This window comes from Nannobrachium achirus, assembly GCF_963921795.1.
Source record: "Nannobrachium achirus genome assembly, chromosome: 20".
Classification (NCBI taxonomy): domain Eukaryota; kingdom Metazoa; phylum Chordata; class Actinopteri; order Myctophiformes; family Myctophidae; genus Nannobrachium; species Nannobrachium achirus.
Window position 1 is genome coordinate 29,086,682 of NC_137827.1, and position 19,756 is coordinate 29,106,437.

General features: G+C 43.2%; 1 protein-coding gene across 1 annotated transcript in view; it reads left to right on the forward strand.

The window, feature by feature from the left end:
- Positions 1-18,800, forward strand: part of ptpn21 (protein tyrosine phosphatase non-receptor type 21) — a 29,322-nt gene extending 10,522 nt beyond the window's left edge. The window contains exons 6-19 of the mRNA XM_080751453.1: positions 321-391; positions 1,756-1,843; positions 2,180-2,268; positions 2,881-2,968; positions 3,352-3,431; positions 4,501-4,561; positions 4,787-4,868; positions 5,434-6,971; positions 10,078-10,218; positions 10,769-10,987; positions 12,367-12,495; positions 12,968-13,202; positions 14,621-14,781; positions 16,095-18,800. Of these exons, the coding sequence (XP_080607579.1) occupies positions 321-391; positions 1,756-1,843; positions 2,180-2,268; positions 2,881-2,968; positions 3,352-3,431; positions 4,501-4,561; positions 4,787-4,868; positions 5,434-6,971; positions 10,078-10,218; positions 10,769-10,987; positions 12,367-12,495; positions 12,968-13,202; positions 14,621-14,781; positions 16,095-16,223 (3,111 nt within the window). The 3' untranslated portion in view covers positions 16,224-18,800. The remainder of the gene's footprint in view (positions 1-320; positions 392-1,755; positions 1,844-2,179; positions 2,269-2,880; positions 2,969-3,351; positions 3,432-4,500; positions 4,562-4,786; positions 4,869-5,433; positions 6,972-10,077; positions 10,219-10,768; positions 10,988-12,366; positions 12,496-12,967; positions 13,203-14,620; positions 14,782-16,094) is intronic.
- The last annotated feature ends 956 nt before the right edge of the window (positions 18,801-19,756 follow it).

Sequence of the window (19,756 nt, forward strand, 5' to 3'; positions counted from 1 at the left end):
AATCAGGCACAACCCTAAATAACATGACTGATAAAGTCAAGCTCTATAGTAGATATTACATGTTTGGTAGCTGATAAAACGTAAAGATCATATTGTGCTAATTGTTTGGTACTCAAAACAATAGTAAGGGGGAATCCTTTCACGCTGTTTCACAAATCACAGATTGGGACTTCTACAATGTTTCTGTTCTGAGATTTGATTTAGCTTTAATCCATGCATTCTGGAATGGGGGATTGTTAATGACATCTGATCATGGATGTATCCGCTGCCTTATGGAGATGTCACACTGATATATTTAACCTTTCTTTCTGTCTGCCCAGGGCTGGATCCAGGATGAGCGAGTCCTGGAGGAGGCCACTCAAAAGGTGGCTCTTCTCTACCAGAACTACAGGTGAGGAATGATGTTTCAAAGTCCAACTCCACATGTTCTCCATCTGGGGGACTCGCAGGCATGCCTTTCATTCCCTGCGCTGACAAACAACCACTTCTCACAGAGGCTGACGCACTCCCTCTAATTGAGCCCAGCCTCAATCCATCCATCTCTTCTGCCCATCCATGGTGCACGCTCATCATCTGGTCTCAGTTAGTCGGCCGTATATAAGCCTGTCTTTCTAGTAGGGCTGCGAATCTTTGGGTATCCCACGATTCGATTCAGAATCGATTCTTGGGGTCACGATTCACGATTTTTTTCGATTCTTTCAAATCCAAACGATTCAAATTCAGAAACGATTATTTTCCGATTTAAAAACGATTCTCGATTCAAAACGATTCTCTATTCAATTAATAGGATATCAGGATCTACTCCAGTCTGCTGGCATGAAAGCAGAGTACATTTACGTGGCTTTTATAATTGTAAAGGTTTTATCAACTTATTGCAATAATGTAAACACACAAAGGTAAATCCAAGACAACATGTCTGATTTATTCATGCTTGCACACATTCTTTTAACTTGTACAAACAAATCATAATATCTAATAAAAAATAAAAAAAAACATAAAAAAATAAAAAATAAACATAATTTTCTTTTTATTAAAAAAATCGATTTTTGGAAAATGAGAATCGATTCTGAATCTTACCATGTTAGAAACCCAATTCGAATTCAAATCGATTTTTTCCTGCACCCCTACTTTCTAGTTTGATTTACACTAGGCCAAAAGCATGAAGCTCGATCTAGCCTGGCACTAAGCTATATCTCTCAGTCTCTCTCGCTCTCTCTCTCTTTCTCTTTCTCTTTCTCGCACTCTCTCTCGTGTCTCTCTCTCTCATTTCCTCCATCTCTCGCTCTCTTTTTCTATAGTCCGTAAGCAGCTGTGTCCCATCATTCCACCTTGTGCCATTCCATTCCTATCTGCAGGATTTTAAAGGATTCATCCTCCCCATATGTGTTGGCTATGTGTTCTGCGTTAGTGCTACTCAAGTCCATGGAAAGATCTATGCAAGCACAGAACATCGCCAGGAATAGTTGGCATAGTTTGGCTGCGGCCGCAGGCAGGGAGGAGGGGAGCAGAGGTGTCAGGTTAGGGGTAGGAAGGTGAGAGGTGAAGAGTTGAACAGTGTTTCGTCATGATCTTCATGTTTCAGAAATGGTTGCTGTCGTTTACCAACGGGACAATAACATATATTATAAAGGCATTGAGGGATTGCATAAGTGTGTCTCTCTCTGATATATTTATTGTGATTTAACAGTGTGTTCTGTCTCCTCTGCTGTATGTAGCATCATTGGTGTTGACATGGTATTGGTTCTACTGTTTCAGGGGGCTTCCAGCCCCAGAGGCAGAGATGATGTACATGCAGGAGGTGGAAAAGATGGAAGGTTATGGCCAGGAGAGCTATCAAGCCAAGGTAAGTGCAGCCAAGGATATGTGCGCAGAAGTGACAATAGATATACTAATGCTACTGTCAAACAACTACATTTGACAGCAGAATGACTTAATTTCAAAAAGTACAGCAAGAATTTCTCTTGGCATGTTGTTTCCAAACATGTCAACAACACACAGCTTGCAACACAGGAACCCAACATTTAGTACATAACAATGGGACAGCAATGCTGAACAGTGCAGAAGACACGTAGAAGTTGTTGTTGAGAGGTTGAGATGTAAGTTGGGATTACATATCTGAAGATCCCCAACATTTAATTCTGTCCCCTGATTGGTTGTTCTAAATGTACACTCCTTACAGGACAGCACAGGCACTGACATCATGCTGGGAGCTTGTCTGGATGGGATCTTTGTGAAGCACAAAAACGGCAGGCCACCGCTTGTATTTAGGTAAACCCTGGAAATAAACCCGTGGACTGTTTGTTTTATTCATTCATTTTCCTAAAATAATGCAGCCGAATGCTTGCAACATGATCTGCCTCTAAATAGGAAGCCCCTGAATTAAAGCCCTGTCTGGCATTTCCTAGCCCTGGGCAGTAATTATATTGGATTGAATGACTCTGTCAGCACATATTGAGTTTGGTGGGACGGTCTACGGCTATTCTTAGGTGAGGTTGTCTCCTGCAATCTGTGAATGAGCTGAAATGTCACCTAATGCTGTCTAGACCTGAATTTGGCCCTGGAGGAAGTGAGTCAATTAGACCGCGCTAGACCTTAAAGACTGTGTGCGGGCATTGTGTCTGTCAAGTCTCCCTCAAGGCAGTGGTGGTTCCTTCTCAGTCCGACACCATACTGCATCTGACATTGTGCAGTGTAGCACAATAGAAGCATTTGATATGGACGCTCCCACAAACATATGGTTTTTATTTTTGATACGGTTACTCTGTTCCCACAGTCTCTTTAAAGTGCTATGAGGTTTTTCTTCTCTAGTTAAAAATGTGACCACCATTGCCTCATGTAACTTTCTCTGTCTGTTGCTGTGTTTTAATTGGCTGTGTGTAGGTGGAATGAAATCAACAACATGAGTCATAACAAGTCCTTTTTCGCCCTGGAGCTGGCCAACAAAGAGGAGAGCGTTCAGTTCCAGACAGTGAGTCCATATACTGTTGTCACTGTCATTTTGCTTCTCTGTCCCCTCAGGTAAAACTATTAACCATAAGGCTCCTCTATCCTTAAAATGGGCCCTCTGATGGAGGTAGCCATCAAACTGTGTGTGTGTGTCTGTGGGGTGAATGTGCGCACAGGTTTGTCTGAACTTGTGTGTGTGTGGGCTTCTGCACGTGGTTGCCCAGGTATGTTGTGTATGAGCGGTCACAAAGCCACATGCCACTGGCTGAAATTCCAGATACAGTAGATTTATGTGAGGGGATTCGCTGGGAAGCAGTTCTTTTGCTTGTGTAGATAAGCACCACCAGTGTACTGAATGCCTCATGACTTGAGATGTTTTCTTTCTTTCTTTTCCCCTCCGTGCAGGAAGACATGGAAACCTCCAAATATGTGTGCCGGATGTGTCTGGCCAGGCACAAGTTTTATAAGATTAACAAGAGTAGCCTGTAAGTGTGCTTCTGTTGACATGTCTAGTCTAGTTCCTGTCTCTTTGTTTCTTGCCCTCCTCTATGTATATCGTCGTTGTCGGGTGGAAACCGTTCGTTTTTTGTATTTATCATTTTTAAAACGATTTAAAATAGTGAAAATAGCCGATCTACAAGCACACAACGCCTCGCACCACGAGGCGTTGTGTGCTTGTAGATCTGCTATTTTCACTAGTCTTGTATGATGAAGCAGGGCTTTACTTTACGGAAAAACTTACACATTTGAAACTTGGGAGATACAAGGTTTCTACCCGACAGTGTCGATATGTATGTGTGTATGTGTGTGTGTGTGTGTGTGTGTGTGTGTGTGTGTCCACGTCGGAATAGCCTCACCCCTCTCCTCCTCTCTCTTCAGAGAGGAGTGTGACCCCACGCCTTCTGAGGGCTCCCAGAAGTCCATTCTCACTCTTTCCTTTCCTCGTTTTCCAATGCTCTCTCGTCCCTCTCTGCCTTCTAACAAGGGGTGAGCAACACGACCAGCCACCGCCTACAGTTAACGCCTAGCAACCCAGTGCCAGGGTCCCATGCTTTCCTCACCTAACCAACAACAGGCTAGCCACACCCCAGTAAACTGGCTCTCCAAACCAAACAGAGCTTTAGCCTGGGGACCTCTAGTGTCCATGCGATCCAAGCAATAGGGCCTATGCATTTTTACAGCAAATCTTTATTACGGGGCAATTATATTGGCAGTTTTTTCACTGGGCTGTTAGAACTGTCTTGACAAATTAGTTAAATAAATCCCTGTTTGTGTATTTAAGCATTCAGAAAATTGATTTGAATTGAACCACCCAGTAATTCAGTTTGCATCTGCCATTGACCACTCTCAACCTGTTTCATCCCTATTTTGGCATGTCATTATAGTTTAAAATAGCAAGCTCCCAACACGTCGCAGATCGGCTATTTCCGACAATTTGAAATTATTTTGACAACAGGTACTAAGTGGTTTAACCTTTTTTCAGGGAGGGTCTGTCAATATAAATGTGATCAGCTCTTTCTAGTGTATTTGCTTATCAGCATTTTAATCTTTCAGCCAAACTCAGCCCACTGTTGTGAACCCGGTCAGAAGGAGATCCTCTACGAGAATGTCTCTGGTAATTCCCAGCTTTAAACACAGACACACTCACACACTTTGCCTGCTGAACTGCGGCATGCGGAACACAAGCACATGACAAACGTCATCTGCCGCACTAAGGGCCATATAACAGTGTTCTAGCTAGCGCACAATTAGATTTATGCTTAATTCCGTGCTGTTGGACAGCATTAGGGTCATGTGTGCGCTAACTGAATCCTTCTCTTGTTTGATGTTGTTGCTGCAGCCAAAGCCTCAGGCGTACATGATGCCCCCGCCTCAAATGCACTACAATGGCCATTTCACCGAGCCCTACACATCGTCACAAGGTAACAATACAAATTGACTCGGAAGTGTTTACTTGAAATAGTTTGAATGTGATGAGAATTACTTGCTGCAAAATGATTTTGTCCCTCCTTCTGTTGTCATTAGGGATGGGACGATATGAACATTTCATATCATGATTATTGTGACAAGAATTTGATTTACGATATTATCGCGATAATCAAAATATCCCCAAACATCCATTATCCTGGGGCGGAACATTTGCCAAAAATAGCAGATCTACAAGCTCGCGACTTGTTGTGAGCTTGTAGATCATCTATTTTTTGGCAAAGACAAATAGAGAGTTGAAAAAAAATAGACTGTATCAAGTATGTATATTATAAGTACGTTTTACCAATAGAGGGTTTAAATGGTACCGGATATGCAGCTCAGCAAATAAAAGGTGAATTGATCCCAGTGTATGACGGAGGATGATTTCACGATAAATTAAATCTCCACGATACGATTATCGCAATAGTTTTTTATCATGATAAACGATAATATCGCTTATTGTCCCATCCCTATTCTGTTGTCATGCTTGTGTGTTGACGATACGCTGTGGTCCCACAGACAACCTGTACATGAACAATCAGAATGGCTACTACTACCATTCCCAGACCAGCCTGGACCGCTCGCCCATGGAGTACGGCAGCGGAGGACGCTTGCGCAACGGCAGCGTCTACAGCGCCCACAGCACCAGCTCCCTCACCAACCCCCAGCACTACCTCCAGCCCTCCCCCATGTCCTCCAACCCCTCCATCACGGGCAGCGACATCACGCGGCCCGACTACGTCCCCTCCCACCGCCACAGTGCCCTCATTCCGCCCTCGTATCGTGCCACGCCCGACTATGAGACGGTCATGCGGCAGAAGAACCGTGGGGGCGGCGGCATGGTCCTAGCCGCCGAGCACCGACAGAGCCACTCCATGAGGAACCTAAACATCGGCAACTCCTATGCCTACAGCAGGCCTGACCCGCTCGTGTATAGCCAGCCGGAGATCCGGGGTGAGCACGGCGGCGGAGGAGGTGCCCAGCACCACCAGCACCACCACTACCCCTTCCACCTGAACTCCAGCTTCCACAGCCCCTCTCCCTACCCTTACCCCACAGAGAGGAGGGCTGTGGTGGGGGCGGTCAGCGTCCCCGAACTCACCAACGTCCAGCTGCAACAGGCACAGGACTACCCGGCCCCCAACATCATGAGGACGCAGGTGTACCGGCCACCGCCCCCCTACCCCTACGCCCACCCCCGGCCCGCCAACAGCACGCCGGACCTGTCGCGCCACCTGTACGTGAGCAGCAGCAACCCTGACCTCATCATCACGCGGCGCGTGCACCACTCTGTCCAGACCTTCCAGGAGGACAGCCTGCCGGTGGCCCACTCCCTGCAGGAGGTGTCGGAGCCCCTCTTCCTCGCCGGACCCCCGCACAGACACCCCCACCACGCGCAGAAACGCAACTCCATCGAGATCGCCGGCTTGGCGTACAGTCTAGAGGGGATGAGGGTCAAGGAGAGGACCGTGTCGTCTTCTGCAGCTGAAACCGCCACCCCGCCCCCGGCGCTCCGCGGTGGTCCTTCTCAGGGCTCTCAGCTCAATGTTTTCATGGAACACATCAAGACGGAGGAAAGCGGTGACATCAAGGAGGACGTGCGCTACGGACACAAGAAGTCTCTGTCGGACGCCACCATGCTGGTCCACAGCAGTGGGGAAGAGGAAGAGTTTGAGGATGACAGCGGACGCCACACTCCCCTTTCCCAGGACGCCATCGCGGCCATCCTCCCTGACCAGCAGCAGCACCACAGTTTGACCTCGCTGTCCTCCCTGACGCACCAGCAACACACTCCTATGGAACCTCCGCCCGCATACCCCATCGGCTCCTCCCTCGACCCCTCCATAACGGGTTCCTTGGCTTATCAGCCCCACCCTCTCATTCAGGAAGTTGAGCCACTGTACCTGTTGTCAGACCTGCGACAGCCCAGGATGCCCTGTGTGTCAGAGGGAGACCTGAGTGGTCAGGCCAAGCAGAAGACTAAGAAAGACTTCAAGAAGAGACCCATTTCTGACGTGCCTGCTGGGAAGAAGACTGTGGAGGGCTTGCCTCCTCCGGTGAGTCCTGCTCCACATATCCTCTTAAAGCTGCAGTTCTAATGAATGAATGAACTGGATGCAATGTTATTTCAACCATTCTCTATATGTTTAATACAATATAACTAGCACATCTGCAGTGGTTGGAGGTGGTCTCACTATTCTAACATTGAGAATTTTAAGACCTAGCGAAATGAAAAATGTGGTTTTCACACTTTTCGAGCATATCCCTGGTCATCATATAGGCATAACTGACACTAGATACCAAAACATATATATATATATATATATATATATATATATATATATATATATATATTATTATTTTTTTAATATATATATCAAAAGTCGCTAAAAAGCCAATCTTAATTACTTCCTGTGAACGAAAACGTGCTGTATGACAGCAAGGATTTGTGAATATAAATCAACCTTGATTACATTCACCTGTTTGATTCCCATTGCCTTACGTTCCTCCAAACACAGCTGATTTTAATTACAAAGCTACTCTGTTTGTAATCTCATTCAAGATGACATCCAGACTGTATTACTCATTGTAAACATAATCAGCACACCAACATTTTTAACTGAAATATTATAGGTTAGGTTAGAATAATGAGCAACTTGTTAACAAACATTCTGCACAGTGGCCGACTGGCCATCTCTCTCTCTGCGTGCGCCTGTATACTACAAACAACACTGCGCACCACGTGAGTCGATTTTACCGTGCCATCGCATCGCCTGAAGGGATGGGTCCCATCCCCTCAGGCGATGGCACGGTAAAAACGGTTCACGGTTCACAAAAATACAAGCTTCCGTTTCAGATTCAAACTGTCTACTGGTTAGCAAGTAGTATTGTTTGAAGCTCACAGGCACAATTTCTCACCTAGACAGATATTCTAGGTATCTAGGCATCAGATATTCTAGCTATCTAGGCATTGCCTTTTGGTTGAGCGGTAGAAATTGGATCTCTCATCCGGGTGACCCAGGTTCGAATCCTGGATACAGTGTTGTACCCGAACGCGTTCAAAGAACGATCGTTCATGAACACGTTCATATTTTGGGCGAACGTGAACTGAACGTAATTGTTTTCGCTTGATGAACGATATTGTCGAACGCGGTCATTCTGACGCCCGTGAACGACGTTCGTCGGCGTTCGTCGGCCGTTCATGCGGCGGTCCGCGCCTCCGCGGTCGTCTGTCCTCTGCTCCTCTCGTCTCTCTTTTCATTCACATGCTCCAATAGTAGGCACTGCACGCAGCAGCACGCAGCAGTGCCTACTGCATCTCGTGAACGTTCCGATATGCGGTGCTGTCTGCACTCTGCTGCTGCACTGTGAATCTCCTCCTCGTCTCGCAAGCCTGACTGACTATACTTTGTCCTATGTGTGTTGCACGGCGAAAATAGCTGATCTGCAAGCTCACAACGCGTCGCATCCACGAGACAACGTGAGCTTGTAGATCAGCTATTTTAACCAACGCGGAAACATGCTGTGCACGGTTTAGAAACGTCTGCCTTCTAGTGGGGTTCCTTGTACATGTAATTTTTTGTTTTTTTTCTAGTGGGGTTCCTTGTACATGTAATTTTTTGTTTTCATTTCAAATGTGTGTTAAAGTTTCTTTCACTTCCAATTTGTAGATTATGGTTTATAGAACAATTTTGGTTAGAGTGTCAAGACAGTAGATTGAAGAAAAATATATGTTTTGCCCTATTTCCAAAATGACCAAAATCGGAATTGTGTTTTTTGAACAATGTCTTAGTTTTCCCACAACTGCTGTGTAATATATATATTTTTTTATTGCTATATCAAGTCAATACTGTGTGGGGAATCAATTGGAGTCAAATATTTGTTTTGAATATTATGATATTTCACACAATGAGACAATAACATGGTTATTACATTCAGCCCTTCACAATAAGGGTGCAGGAAGACTGGGAACTAGGCAGTGGGCACATAAATATTGTGGGCACCTCAATGTTAAGTTGGATGAAATTATTGCTGTGTGTGGTTCTATATGGGCTGAGTCAATAATTTTGACAAATAATAGCATGCAGCAACGTCTAAACATTTATATATATATAGACCTTTATATATATTTATTTTTCTTTTTTTGAATAGCCAAAAGTATAAAAAAAATATGGTTAAAAAAAAGAACTAAAAAAGAACTATGTAGTTCATTTTGGGGAACCATGAACTTTAGTTCATAATGGGGAATTATGAACTAAAAATGAACTAGTTCATTTTTGAAGTTCTGAACTTGAACTTGAACTAGTTTGTTTTTAAAGTGAACTTTCCCAACACTGCCTGGATAAGACATAAAAGTTATAGATTGCAGTTTTAATCACAGATATCCTATTTGTTACTTGACATAAAATATACATTTTATATATTAATGTATACATTTACACATCTGCATGCTTTGTCAAGCCAAGTGGTACTAAACCTTTTATCAGCAATGCCCTTTTTACAACGAAATGTCACCTCTGCATACCACACTAGTGCAGCATTATATATCCATTTCAACTAGTGAAGCCTGAATGAGTAATGATTTTGCAATGTGCTACAGTAGGTAGAGTAGATCTTATCAGCAGGTGATTTACACACTATTACAGTAATGTATTGGCAATGGAGGCGTCACTTGATCTGATAACATTTTAAAATACAAGGACGATTTTCAGTCACGTACACACATACTGCTGCGTTCCACTCTGCTGGCCTACGCTATCTTAATTACACTGAAACACCTGTAACCAATAGAAAAAAGTTTAAATCAACAAAGAACTCCCACTTTCGGTTAGCAGCGTGTTTGGCACTCAAGCTTCTCCCCCCCCCCCATCGACACTTGTTGACGTCATTCAGCACCTGGAATTACCCAGTATGCATTTCTCCATGCAATGCAGAGTGACGTCAACAACAAGAGTGTTTTGACACATGGCACACCTGCATCGTGAAGGAATGTCATTGGGCTGCTTCAGAAAACTGGACGGGTGACATTCCATCACCCAGCGAGACTGGGCTGTCCTTGCTGTATGTTCCTACCCACAGACTCCTTCCCTCTCCGGGTGTCATTCTCAGTCTGTCCCCTCATCCCACTGTGTTTTCTTCGTCCCCCTGTGTTTCTCCCGCCAGGGCATGAAGAAAGGAGCCAGGTCAGAGGTGAAGAAGATGGGCCCTTTGAAGGTGGCAGCCCTCAACGGCCTGACGCTGTCCAGGCTGCCAATGCAGGACGAGGGCAAGGATGAGCCAGAAAAGGCTTCCAACGACGAGAGGGTAAGTTCCCGTTGAAACTAGATCTACATCAGGGCTGCTGGTTTTTCATTGCTTCCTTGTTCAGAAATAAATGTTTGCAAAGAGATGTTTGTTTTAACAGTTAATGTAGGCTAGCTGTGAGTTTTAAAACCTACATGCATTTGTCTTATTCTTTGCATTATCATGCCGAATTGTAAATTAACTTGCATTGAGTATTTAAAGTATTTGAGCTTTCATTCATGTGAACATTGCTTTGGTGTCTGAGGTTTTGTTGTGAATGATACGTAAAGAATCACTCTTGATGCTGTTGTGTTTTAAACGCAGCTGAACTGGTTAGCCTTGTTGGTCTTGATTCTTTGTACTTTTGATAGACAAAAGTAGAATTTTACTTTTGTTATTGCAAAGAAGCTATACATCTTGAGCACACACACCACCACATCACTTTGGGTGAGAAATTGGTGAAAGCTTTGCTTTTTCCAAACTCAGTCTTTCCTGCTCGCTGGCAGTGTTTCCTTCCCCCGAGAGGGCTCTGATTTGTATGTGCCATTGTTTCATTGTATGCGCTTATCAGTGTAAGGTGCTGGAGCAGCGCATGGAGCAAGGCATGGTGTTTACAGAGTACGAGCAGATCCCCAAGCGCCGTCCGTCGGGGGACTGCACCATCGCCGGGCTGCCCGAGAGCGGTGAGAGGAACCGATTCCAGGACGTCCTGCCTTACGACGACACCCGGGTGGAGCTGGTTCCCACTAAGGAGAACAACACAGGCTACATCAACGCTTCCCACATCAGAGTAAGATGCACATACAGTGCATGCTTGCATGCTGTTAACTCATTCGCTGCATTTTAAAAATGGCTGTCAAAGACAACGGGAATAACTAGAGAAACTCGTGATAGAGCAGTCAATGAGTTAATAACAAGTAGATTGTGTAGCCACTAAACTATGTGCATATATGGCCTTTGATATTTCTTTCAAGCTACAGTCAATACATTGTTTTGCCTCGGGGCTTCACCAGGTTTGCTCACTGATGCATACCTTTGTAATTGCATGGATAATTACTCAGGCTATGGAAGAAAATACTTTGCTGCTGAAAAACCAATCCGTCACCCGGGCTCAGTTTGTTAATATAACAGCGGCAGGAGTCATAGAAAGCCGTCCTTTGCTAGCAGTAGGCCTGCATCCGACTCCTAGCTGTCCAAGTTTAATCTCATTAGGCAGGCCATTGAGACGATTCCACTATTCGTTCCTCTACGATCTCTAAAACACATAACAGTGCCGGATGTAATTTGCATACAGATGTGAGGGGAATTAATTTAACTGACTAAACCTTTTTCAGAATATTTCATTTAAAAAAAAAAAAAGTCTCTCTCACACTTATGCCTGTGTGCCAGTGATCACCCTCCCCTACCTGTGCCTAAAGTTGCATACCCCTGGCCTAAAGTTTATGCTAATGCTGATTATATGGCAGGGGAGAAAAGGGTAAGATCACTTTTTACATTTTAAATGACAATGTCCAGAAAAAATAATTCTATAATAAAGTGTTAATTTATCTGGTCTATTATTTGCTATTGTCAAAAGACATATGCCAGCATGGATGTCTGGCTTCATAGTGACATTGATTAACATACACATTCACAGGAAGACAGTATAGGGAAATAACATTTTCGATGTCTTGTTGTCACCCTTTTCACTCCTGGTTTGTTTGCATGTCTGTAAGCCATTGGTCCATTTTGAAATAATGACAAGTAGCATGCTGTGTTTCTGGTCAAATGAACTGCTTGGCTGCTTCCTGTCGGAGAGAAAAGGGCTGTTTAATGATTCGATCTTCATTGTAAATGTTCATTTCAAATGGGCTCAGTGTTGCATGCAATCATTGTATCCTTTATAAACTGGAATGTAGGTTCCAATCAGTGAGATGCACAATTCCATTAAGATAAAAATCACAGGTAAGAACACCTGTGGTGATTCTCAAACAGAAAAGGGACATTTCATGATTTCTCCTTACCTATCCTTACTTGCCACTGATATAACTATTAGTGATATTATATGTATAGTGTATATACACTCACAACTGAGCTGTAAGATCGACTTGTAGCTATTTTTGTGCGACACCGTCCATTTTAAATTGTGCATCAGAACTGTTTTAACACTCTCTTCCTAATGTGACGTAGGTAACAGTGGGTGGACATGAGTGGAGTTACATCGCCTCACAGGGCCCCATGTCCAACACCTGTCAGGACTTCTGGCAGATGGTATGGGAACAGGGTGTCTCCATCATTGCCATGGTTACCGCTGAAGAGGTGGGTTCCTGTTCCTGTCACATTAATGATGAGAAAGGGCTTGTGGCTTTGTAACTCGTTATTTACTTATCGGTGGTTCTCAACCTTTTCAGGCTGTGACCCCCAAAATAATCATATTTTAACTGGGGTCTCCCCACCCTGAAGAGCACTAAGAGTTGAGGCATTACATTTTTTATAACACTGTTCTATTGTGAAATTTTCACAATTTGGCCAATGTTTAATTTGCCATTTTAGAGGTATTAAAAAGTCCTTAAATTGTCAATTTAGAAATATGCATGTACTCTTTGTCTATACACTCAAACTTTATATTGGTTTGTTTACTGTTGAGTGAGAAAACAATGTTGCACATTCAGTTAATCATCTGGGGACCCCCACAAATAATGTGGGGACCCACAGGTTGAGAACCACCGATTTAGATGCTTGTGTGCCTCATTACCTGTGTACCCTCTAACCATTTCCCCTGTCACTCCAGGAGGGAGGGCGAGAGAAGAGCTTCCGATACTGGCCCCGCCTTGGCTCACGACACAACACTGTGACATATGGACGCTTTAAGATCACCACGCGGTTTCGGACGGACTCGGGTTGCTACGCCACCACAGGGCTGAAGATAAAACACCTTCTGACTGGCCAAGAGAGGACTGTCTGGCACCTGCAGTACACGGACTGGCCCGACCATGGCTGTCCTGAGGACTTCAAAGGCTTTCTCTGTGAGTAGTAGAGCACTGACCTCTTGGAGAACATATCGATAGCTATCCACAACTTTCCAACATCCCATAGTGCATTGCGCAGAAGTTGCACGGAGCTTCCGGCGCCACAGCCGAGTGTGATCTACAAGCTCACAACGGTTGCACCTGCGACGCGACGTGAGCTTGTATGTCTGCTGTTAACCGGAAGTGTGGTGCAAAAAAATCTCCAGTAAATTCCCGCGGAAAGAGGTGGATAGATTTGATTTTTAAATGGAAAAGTGAGCTCCACTGAATTTAGATCCCTGCACAGTGCCACCATGTGGCAGATTAAAATAATTCAAGGTGACAGTTCCTCCTTGGACTAGTGGGAGTGTTTCACAGCTATCGGAATCTTCTTTAAAGGGCCTACACCATGAATTTTCATTTTTCCAATTTTTATGTATTTTCTTGGTGTCCCACCAGCAACTTCTATCCTCACAAAGTCCTATTTCTGACCATTGTGTCTTTCTCAGTTTATGGGCAGATCTATGTTAGCATGTCTCAGAACGGTCCTGATTGTGAAATGTCAGATTTGTGATGTCACAAGGCCTGAGAAGGAGGCAGGAGGAGCTGGGAGAGGGTTGGGGAGGGGTGGGCAGGCCTGAGAAGGAGGCAGGAGGAGCTGGGAGAGGGTTGGGGAGGGGTGGGCAGGCCTGCTGAGCAGGAGGTGGGGAGGAGTGTGGGGCCAAATCTGGCTCAATAGCGCAGTCCTCCCACTCAGGACAAGGTGGTACTGCAGCTGAAAATGCTCTGAAAGCCAGGCAGAAATGACAGGGGCTCTGTATTCAGGAGTGGTAATTTAGCCTCAAACCTTTTCAAAAACGTTTTTGGGACACAAACAGTGTTATATAAATTATTTTTAAATGCATGGTGTAGGACCTTTAATGACTCTCACAACCTTTGGAAGCCAATTGTATCAATTCTGAATGGAAATCGGACAGATGCGTCTTATACAGAGATGTACCGATTTTGAGGTTTGAACAAGATCTGTAGGAGTGGTAGCAAAAATCGGTTTTGCTAAGGCGCTATAACAGGCCAATTTCAAACCAAACTATGCTGTATTTGTTTTATGGGTGTTGCTTCTATATGGTCCGATTGGACCATATAGCTACCACTGGTATCACCTAAAAGAAGAAAAACAAGTTACACAGTGTAACCTAAACCCTAAAGCTTGAAAATAACAGATCTACAAGTTCACAAGGCATTTGTGAACTTGTAGATTGGTGGGTCAAGTACGTCCTGTATGTGTGAGGGGGAGGTCTGCTGTAAGTATTTACTTAGCCACTTGAACCCTGGCATTTAGAGAGGCTATTTTTGGTGAAGAAATGTAGTGTAGAGGGAAAGAGGGAGGGGATCAAGTATAGAGAAATGAACGATGTGATGTGGTGTCCTTTTCCCAGCCTACCTGGAGGAGATCCAGTCAGTGAGGAGACACACCAACAGCATCAGTGACCCAAAGAACACCAACCTACCTGTGCTGGTCCACTGTAGCGCTGGAGTAGGCCGGACCGGAGTGGTCGTCCTGTCTGAGATCATGATCGCTTGTCTAGAGCACAACGAGGTAATCCTTCTATGTGTGACTATGAAGTACTCATCTGAACAGTACACGTTTTTAAAATTTCATTCGTTTTTATTTTTATTTAGTACTTAAGATACGTTTAAAGTGGGTTTTCTAATTGAGTTTATTAGTGTGGTTGCCCCTGCAGGGCTAGCCTTGCATAGCCAGACAATATCTCACTGTGCTGCCTTGTGTTAGCAAAGGCAGACAGTCTAGCTGCGCTAGGCTACTGCAGGGCAACCAGACTATAGTACTTGTCCGACTTTATTCCGTCCGTCCGTCCATCCATCATCCATCTTTCCCGTCCTAAACTATTTTGCTGCGCTACTCCTCCCACAGTTTTGGTGGCACGCACTTGGGCCATACTGTATGTCAAATTGACTGGTTTCATCGGGAATCAATTACTTGCATTTTGCTAAGAGATGATATTTATATACATCTATTTGAGAATACATTTTCTCCATGGACTTAAATTAGAAATTCAACTTTTCCCAAATATGGATGACTGATCATAGACCACCTGCAACTGACACAGTATGTCCATATATGGGGATTCCAAGATATGGGCTTAATATTGATGACATCAGGTATCTCCACATATGGGCTTAAAAGGGACAAAGTCAGAATGGTTAGCACTTCTCAAATAGGGGACTGACAGATACCAAGATATTTGCAAGTGTGACTCGTGTCATGGCAACCACACTTGCAATTTCCAATTGCATCTTTCTAGTTTTTGTTATTTCATTTTAGTTAACTATAATATGAAGCCCTATCTATACTTCATTGTACAATGAATAGCTAAAATAGCTGATCCACAAGCTCGATGTGACAAGTTGTGAACTTGTATGTGTGCTGGGGACACCAGGTTGAAAGTGGTTAACATGACTGTATCACACAGCTCTATAAAGGCCAACTTGACAGCATTTGGGCTAAAGACTCTTTGTGTCTATCTCACATGGGTAGAGACATGCTCCTAAATCAGTGGGTTTTTTTCATGTCAAAGACGACCAAAATAATATTTATTTGGCTGCGAACCCTATCTGAAAATATGTTGTGCCAAGATTTTTGTATTTATAATGTTGAAGAAATATCCTAAATCTTTCAAGAATTTTCAAGATTTTGAAAAGTAAATACTGTATGTAGTTTGTCTTTTTCAAATAGCCAATGTTTTTGGGGCTAAAGTGGTTAGACTCATTTTGATGCTATATTAAAAAAATACATTCTGGGGACCCCCTCAAGGACCACCAGGGGCCACAGACTCTTCCTATGTATCGCTACTCTCACCTTTACACAAAATGTCTGTATCTCCGCCTCAGATGCTGGACGTCCCGACGGTTCTGAGCATGCTCCGTCAGCAGAGGATGATGTTGGTGCAGACCATCTCTCAGTACGTCTTCATCTACAAGGTTCTCATCCAGTTTCTCCGTAACTCCAGGCTGATCTAAGGCTCTGTCCTGCCCGCCTCCCCCACTTTACACTGTTGACTCGGAAGGCCAGACAGTGGAATTCCCTCTTAAGCTAAATTGCCAAACTGCATTGTGGTGGTACAAAGGTAGACATCAGACCCAGCGTGGCGGTCGTTCTCTGTTGGAGCCCAGCCCAACACCTTCTTTGATTATTAAAGGAGGCATGACTTACGGAACCATGATGTATGGATGTACAGTGAAAGAGCACTGCCACCTGAAGGAGCATAAAGACTGTTCTATGCCCCTCTCTTAACAGTATTACGTTTCACTGTGGTTTTTACATGACATTATTGCTATTTGAAGCCCAGCACTTTCTCAGTACCTTGTACATAATGAACCATGGTAAAGCTGCAGTAAAAAAAAGAAAAAAAATCTATATTATGATAATTATGTATCAGAAGCAATTTGAGTTATTTCATTTAATTATGCGTTTTCCTTTTTTTTTAAAGATGAATTATGTTACTGAATACCTTTTTTCTTTTCTTTTTTTTTTTTCTTATGAAGGAGTTTTTCTTTAAAAGACTAAATGATGGTTGGATATAAATGTGACCGGTATGAAGGTTTATCTTGTCTTATTATACCCTTAACTGTGCCACACAACACCCAATTGGTACAAATGGGGACTTGTCCTTAGGCCCTGTATTTGACTTACCCTTCATTAATGATGATGTGTTTTTATCCTTACATACAACACAATGACTTAAACTTTGATTTGGAACAACTAAAATCCCCCCGTTTATGCCATAAGTTCTAGGACAATGTCACCAAAGAGACACTTCCTGTAGCTACAGTACGAGTATGTGTGATTTTGAAGAGTGAATATAAGTATTTTGTAGTGGATATACTGTAGATGGCTACTTGAGACTTTCAGTAGCTTAACTTCATCCTTCTCAGGTCATCACCAAAGAAAATAAGAAATCCCCCACAACAACACGTGTTTGTTTTACCACAAGAAAAATACTTGCCTGTTTTAGTTTTTTGTTTCAGCATCACTATGTATTACATTAACGACCCAATGTGTTGGTTCAGTGTATTGATATGGCTGTGTTATTGTGCCTCAACCACTTAAACCATCTATACTTAGTTGACCGGATCAACCCTGTACTTTGTCCGCTCTTTTTTCTCTCTCTATACATCAAATCTCTATGCCGCAAATAGCCGATCTACAAGCTTGCAACGTGTGGTGAGCTTGTAGATTAGCTATTTTCGGCCAACGTTTCCCCCCTGAATAGTGATGCAAGGGTTCAACTGGTTAACGGCCTATCCGTGAGCATGAGAGGTGAGACACAATGCACTATTAATCAGCAATCCGATTTTTAATTATAGCTACAGCCTAGGTACCAGTGTTATGTATTCAAGTTTTATCATTTTGAACAGAATTTAAGCTGTCACACAATTTTAAAAACTCGATCTAAACCGAAGGATGACGTTCAGTTTTGGTCAAGTTTGACTACAATGTAAAAGAAAATGAAGAGTTGCGCAGGGTTTGGGATCTTGGGTAGAGACTGGAAAACTGATTTTATATTCATATATTTTTTTCATGACGTTTCTAAACTGAGTTTTGTTGGAAGAAATTGAACAACCTTATCAAAAATGAGTGCTGTATTTATTTGGCAAGACACCTTCACTTATTGGCTTGCCTGCATTAAGTGCCTAATGTTATCTGCAAAATCCGATTGAAAGGATTCTATATGTATTTTTAATAATATGAAATATGAAAATCTATGCTGAATCTACTTTTCATTCAACATGTATCCTTTATTTCTGCTCTACTGTGATTGCAGTGACTTAACCGTATAGTATGGTTATCAACAGACTTGGTAACACCCAGAGAAGACAGTCAATGGTTTTACTTTCCTCTTCTTATTTCCATGAACATTTTGAACGGATAAGATGGTTGATCTCAGCTAGTTTTCCCCCAAAAGCATTCTATGGTTTGAGTCCATGTGCCACAGCGAAGCCTAGTGAATGTAGAGAGGAGACCGGGGAAAGATTGCCAGTTTTAAGTCTGAGAACACAAAGTAATTTGAATGCAATGCCCAGGATTTATGTCATCCTATTTCCACCTGTCAGCTGTGTTAAACCACGCTCAGTATTTGTGTGAGGTGGCATGTCTCAGGATCATATGACAGGCGGAGGTAGTGGGTTGTCTAGGGGTCACACTGGCTCTGGTTACAGTATCCTGGTTACCATGCTTGTTGTCACTACAGCCAGGTATTTATACATGCTGCTGTAACAAACTGGCTCCTGACCACTAATGGCCACCCCTACCGTCATGTCTGACAGGAGGGTGACATTATTCACCCATATACACACGTGGCCATCCGTGGCTGCTCTTTCAGCACATGTTTTGCATATAGTACAGTGTTTCTCAAACATTCAAATTTCAAGGTCTCCCCTTAAAGGAGTAGTTCACCGCCAAAATGAAAAATGGTCTAGTCATGCCACGGAGACTTGAGTTCAATAATATTTTTTGTATATGTCACATTTGACAAAAAATGTATTGTAGTAAAAAAGTAGATTTACCCCCATTGATTCTGAATGGGGACCCAAATACAAGGCCCTGGATGGGGACCCAAATACATTTGGGTGAGAATCAACGGGGGTACATTTACTTGACCCTTGACCCTAAACCTTCCCCCAGTGATCCAAATGCATTTGGGTCCCCATCCAGGGCCTTATTTGGGTCCCCATCCAGAATCAATTTGGGGTAAATTTACTATAATCAATGTTTTTGTCTTAGGAATGCGACAAATACACAAAACTATTTTTGAACTCAAGTCTCCATGGCATTACTAATCAATAGAAAAAATGTCATTTTTGGGGTGAACTACTCCTTTAACTCTGACAGTGTACAAATGGAACCAAATGAACCGGGTTCATTTGGTTCCATTTGTATATTGCCAGAGTTACAGACTTGTATTTGGTCAATTTAGACCCCCATGAGAACCACTGGCACAGTAGATGTTGACGAGGCTACCTGTATTTATTGGAAACAACGCATATGTGTTTTATGAACATGTATACCTTATACAGTACGTGTGCTGTACATGGAGACAGCTAAAGTACTCTCGATTTGGCACTGAAAGATGCTTAATTGCATGGAGAGCCTATTTTCGAAATTACGAGCAAACTGAATTCACAATTTGGCCAAAGTAAGTGATTGTAATACGGGTGATTTGGTTTGTTTATTGAGTGCGTTGTGTTGCCATTGCCCCCCATTTATTAAAATGGAGGAGATAAATCACCAGCCCCGAGTAGATGGTTGGCCTAGAACTGCATCTTTTAAGGCCTGTGCTTTTACGCTGCTTCAAGTTTTATGAAAGGATGAGGATTCTGATTTGAGTCTTGTATTGTACAGAGTCAGACGGACTGCGTGCAGCCGAGTTGAAGCTGATTGTACATGTGTAGTTCATATACACAGCTATTCTCAGCTTTAAAGCATAATGGTGTTTATTGTACAGAATATGTATAAACTGTGTCCAATGAACAAAATGGGTTTACAGTAAAAG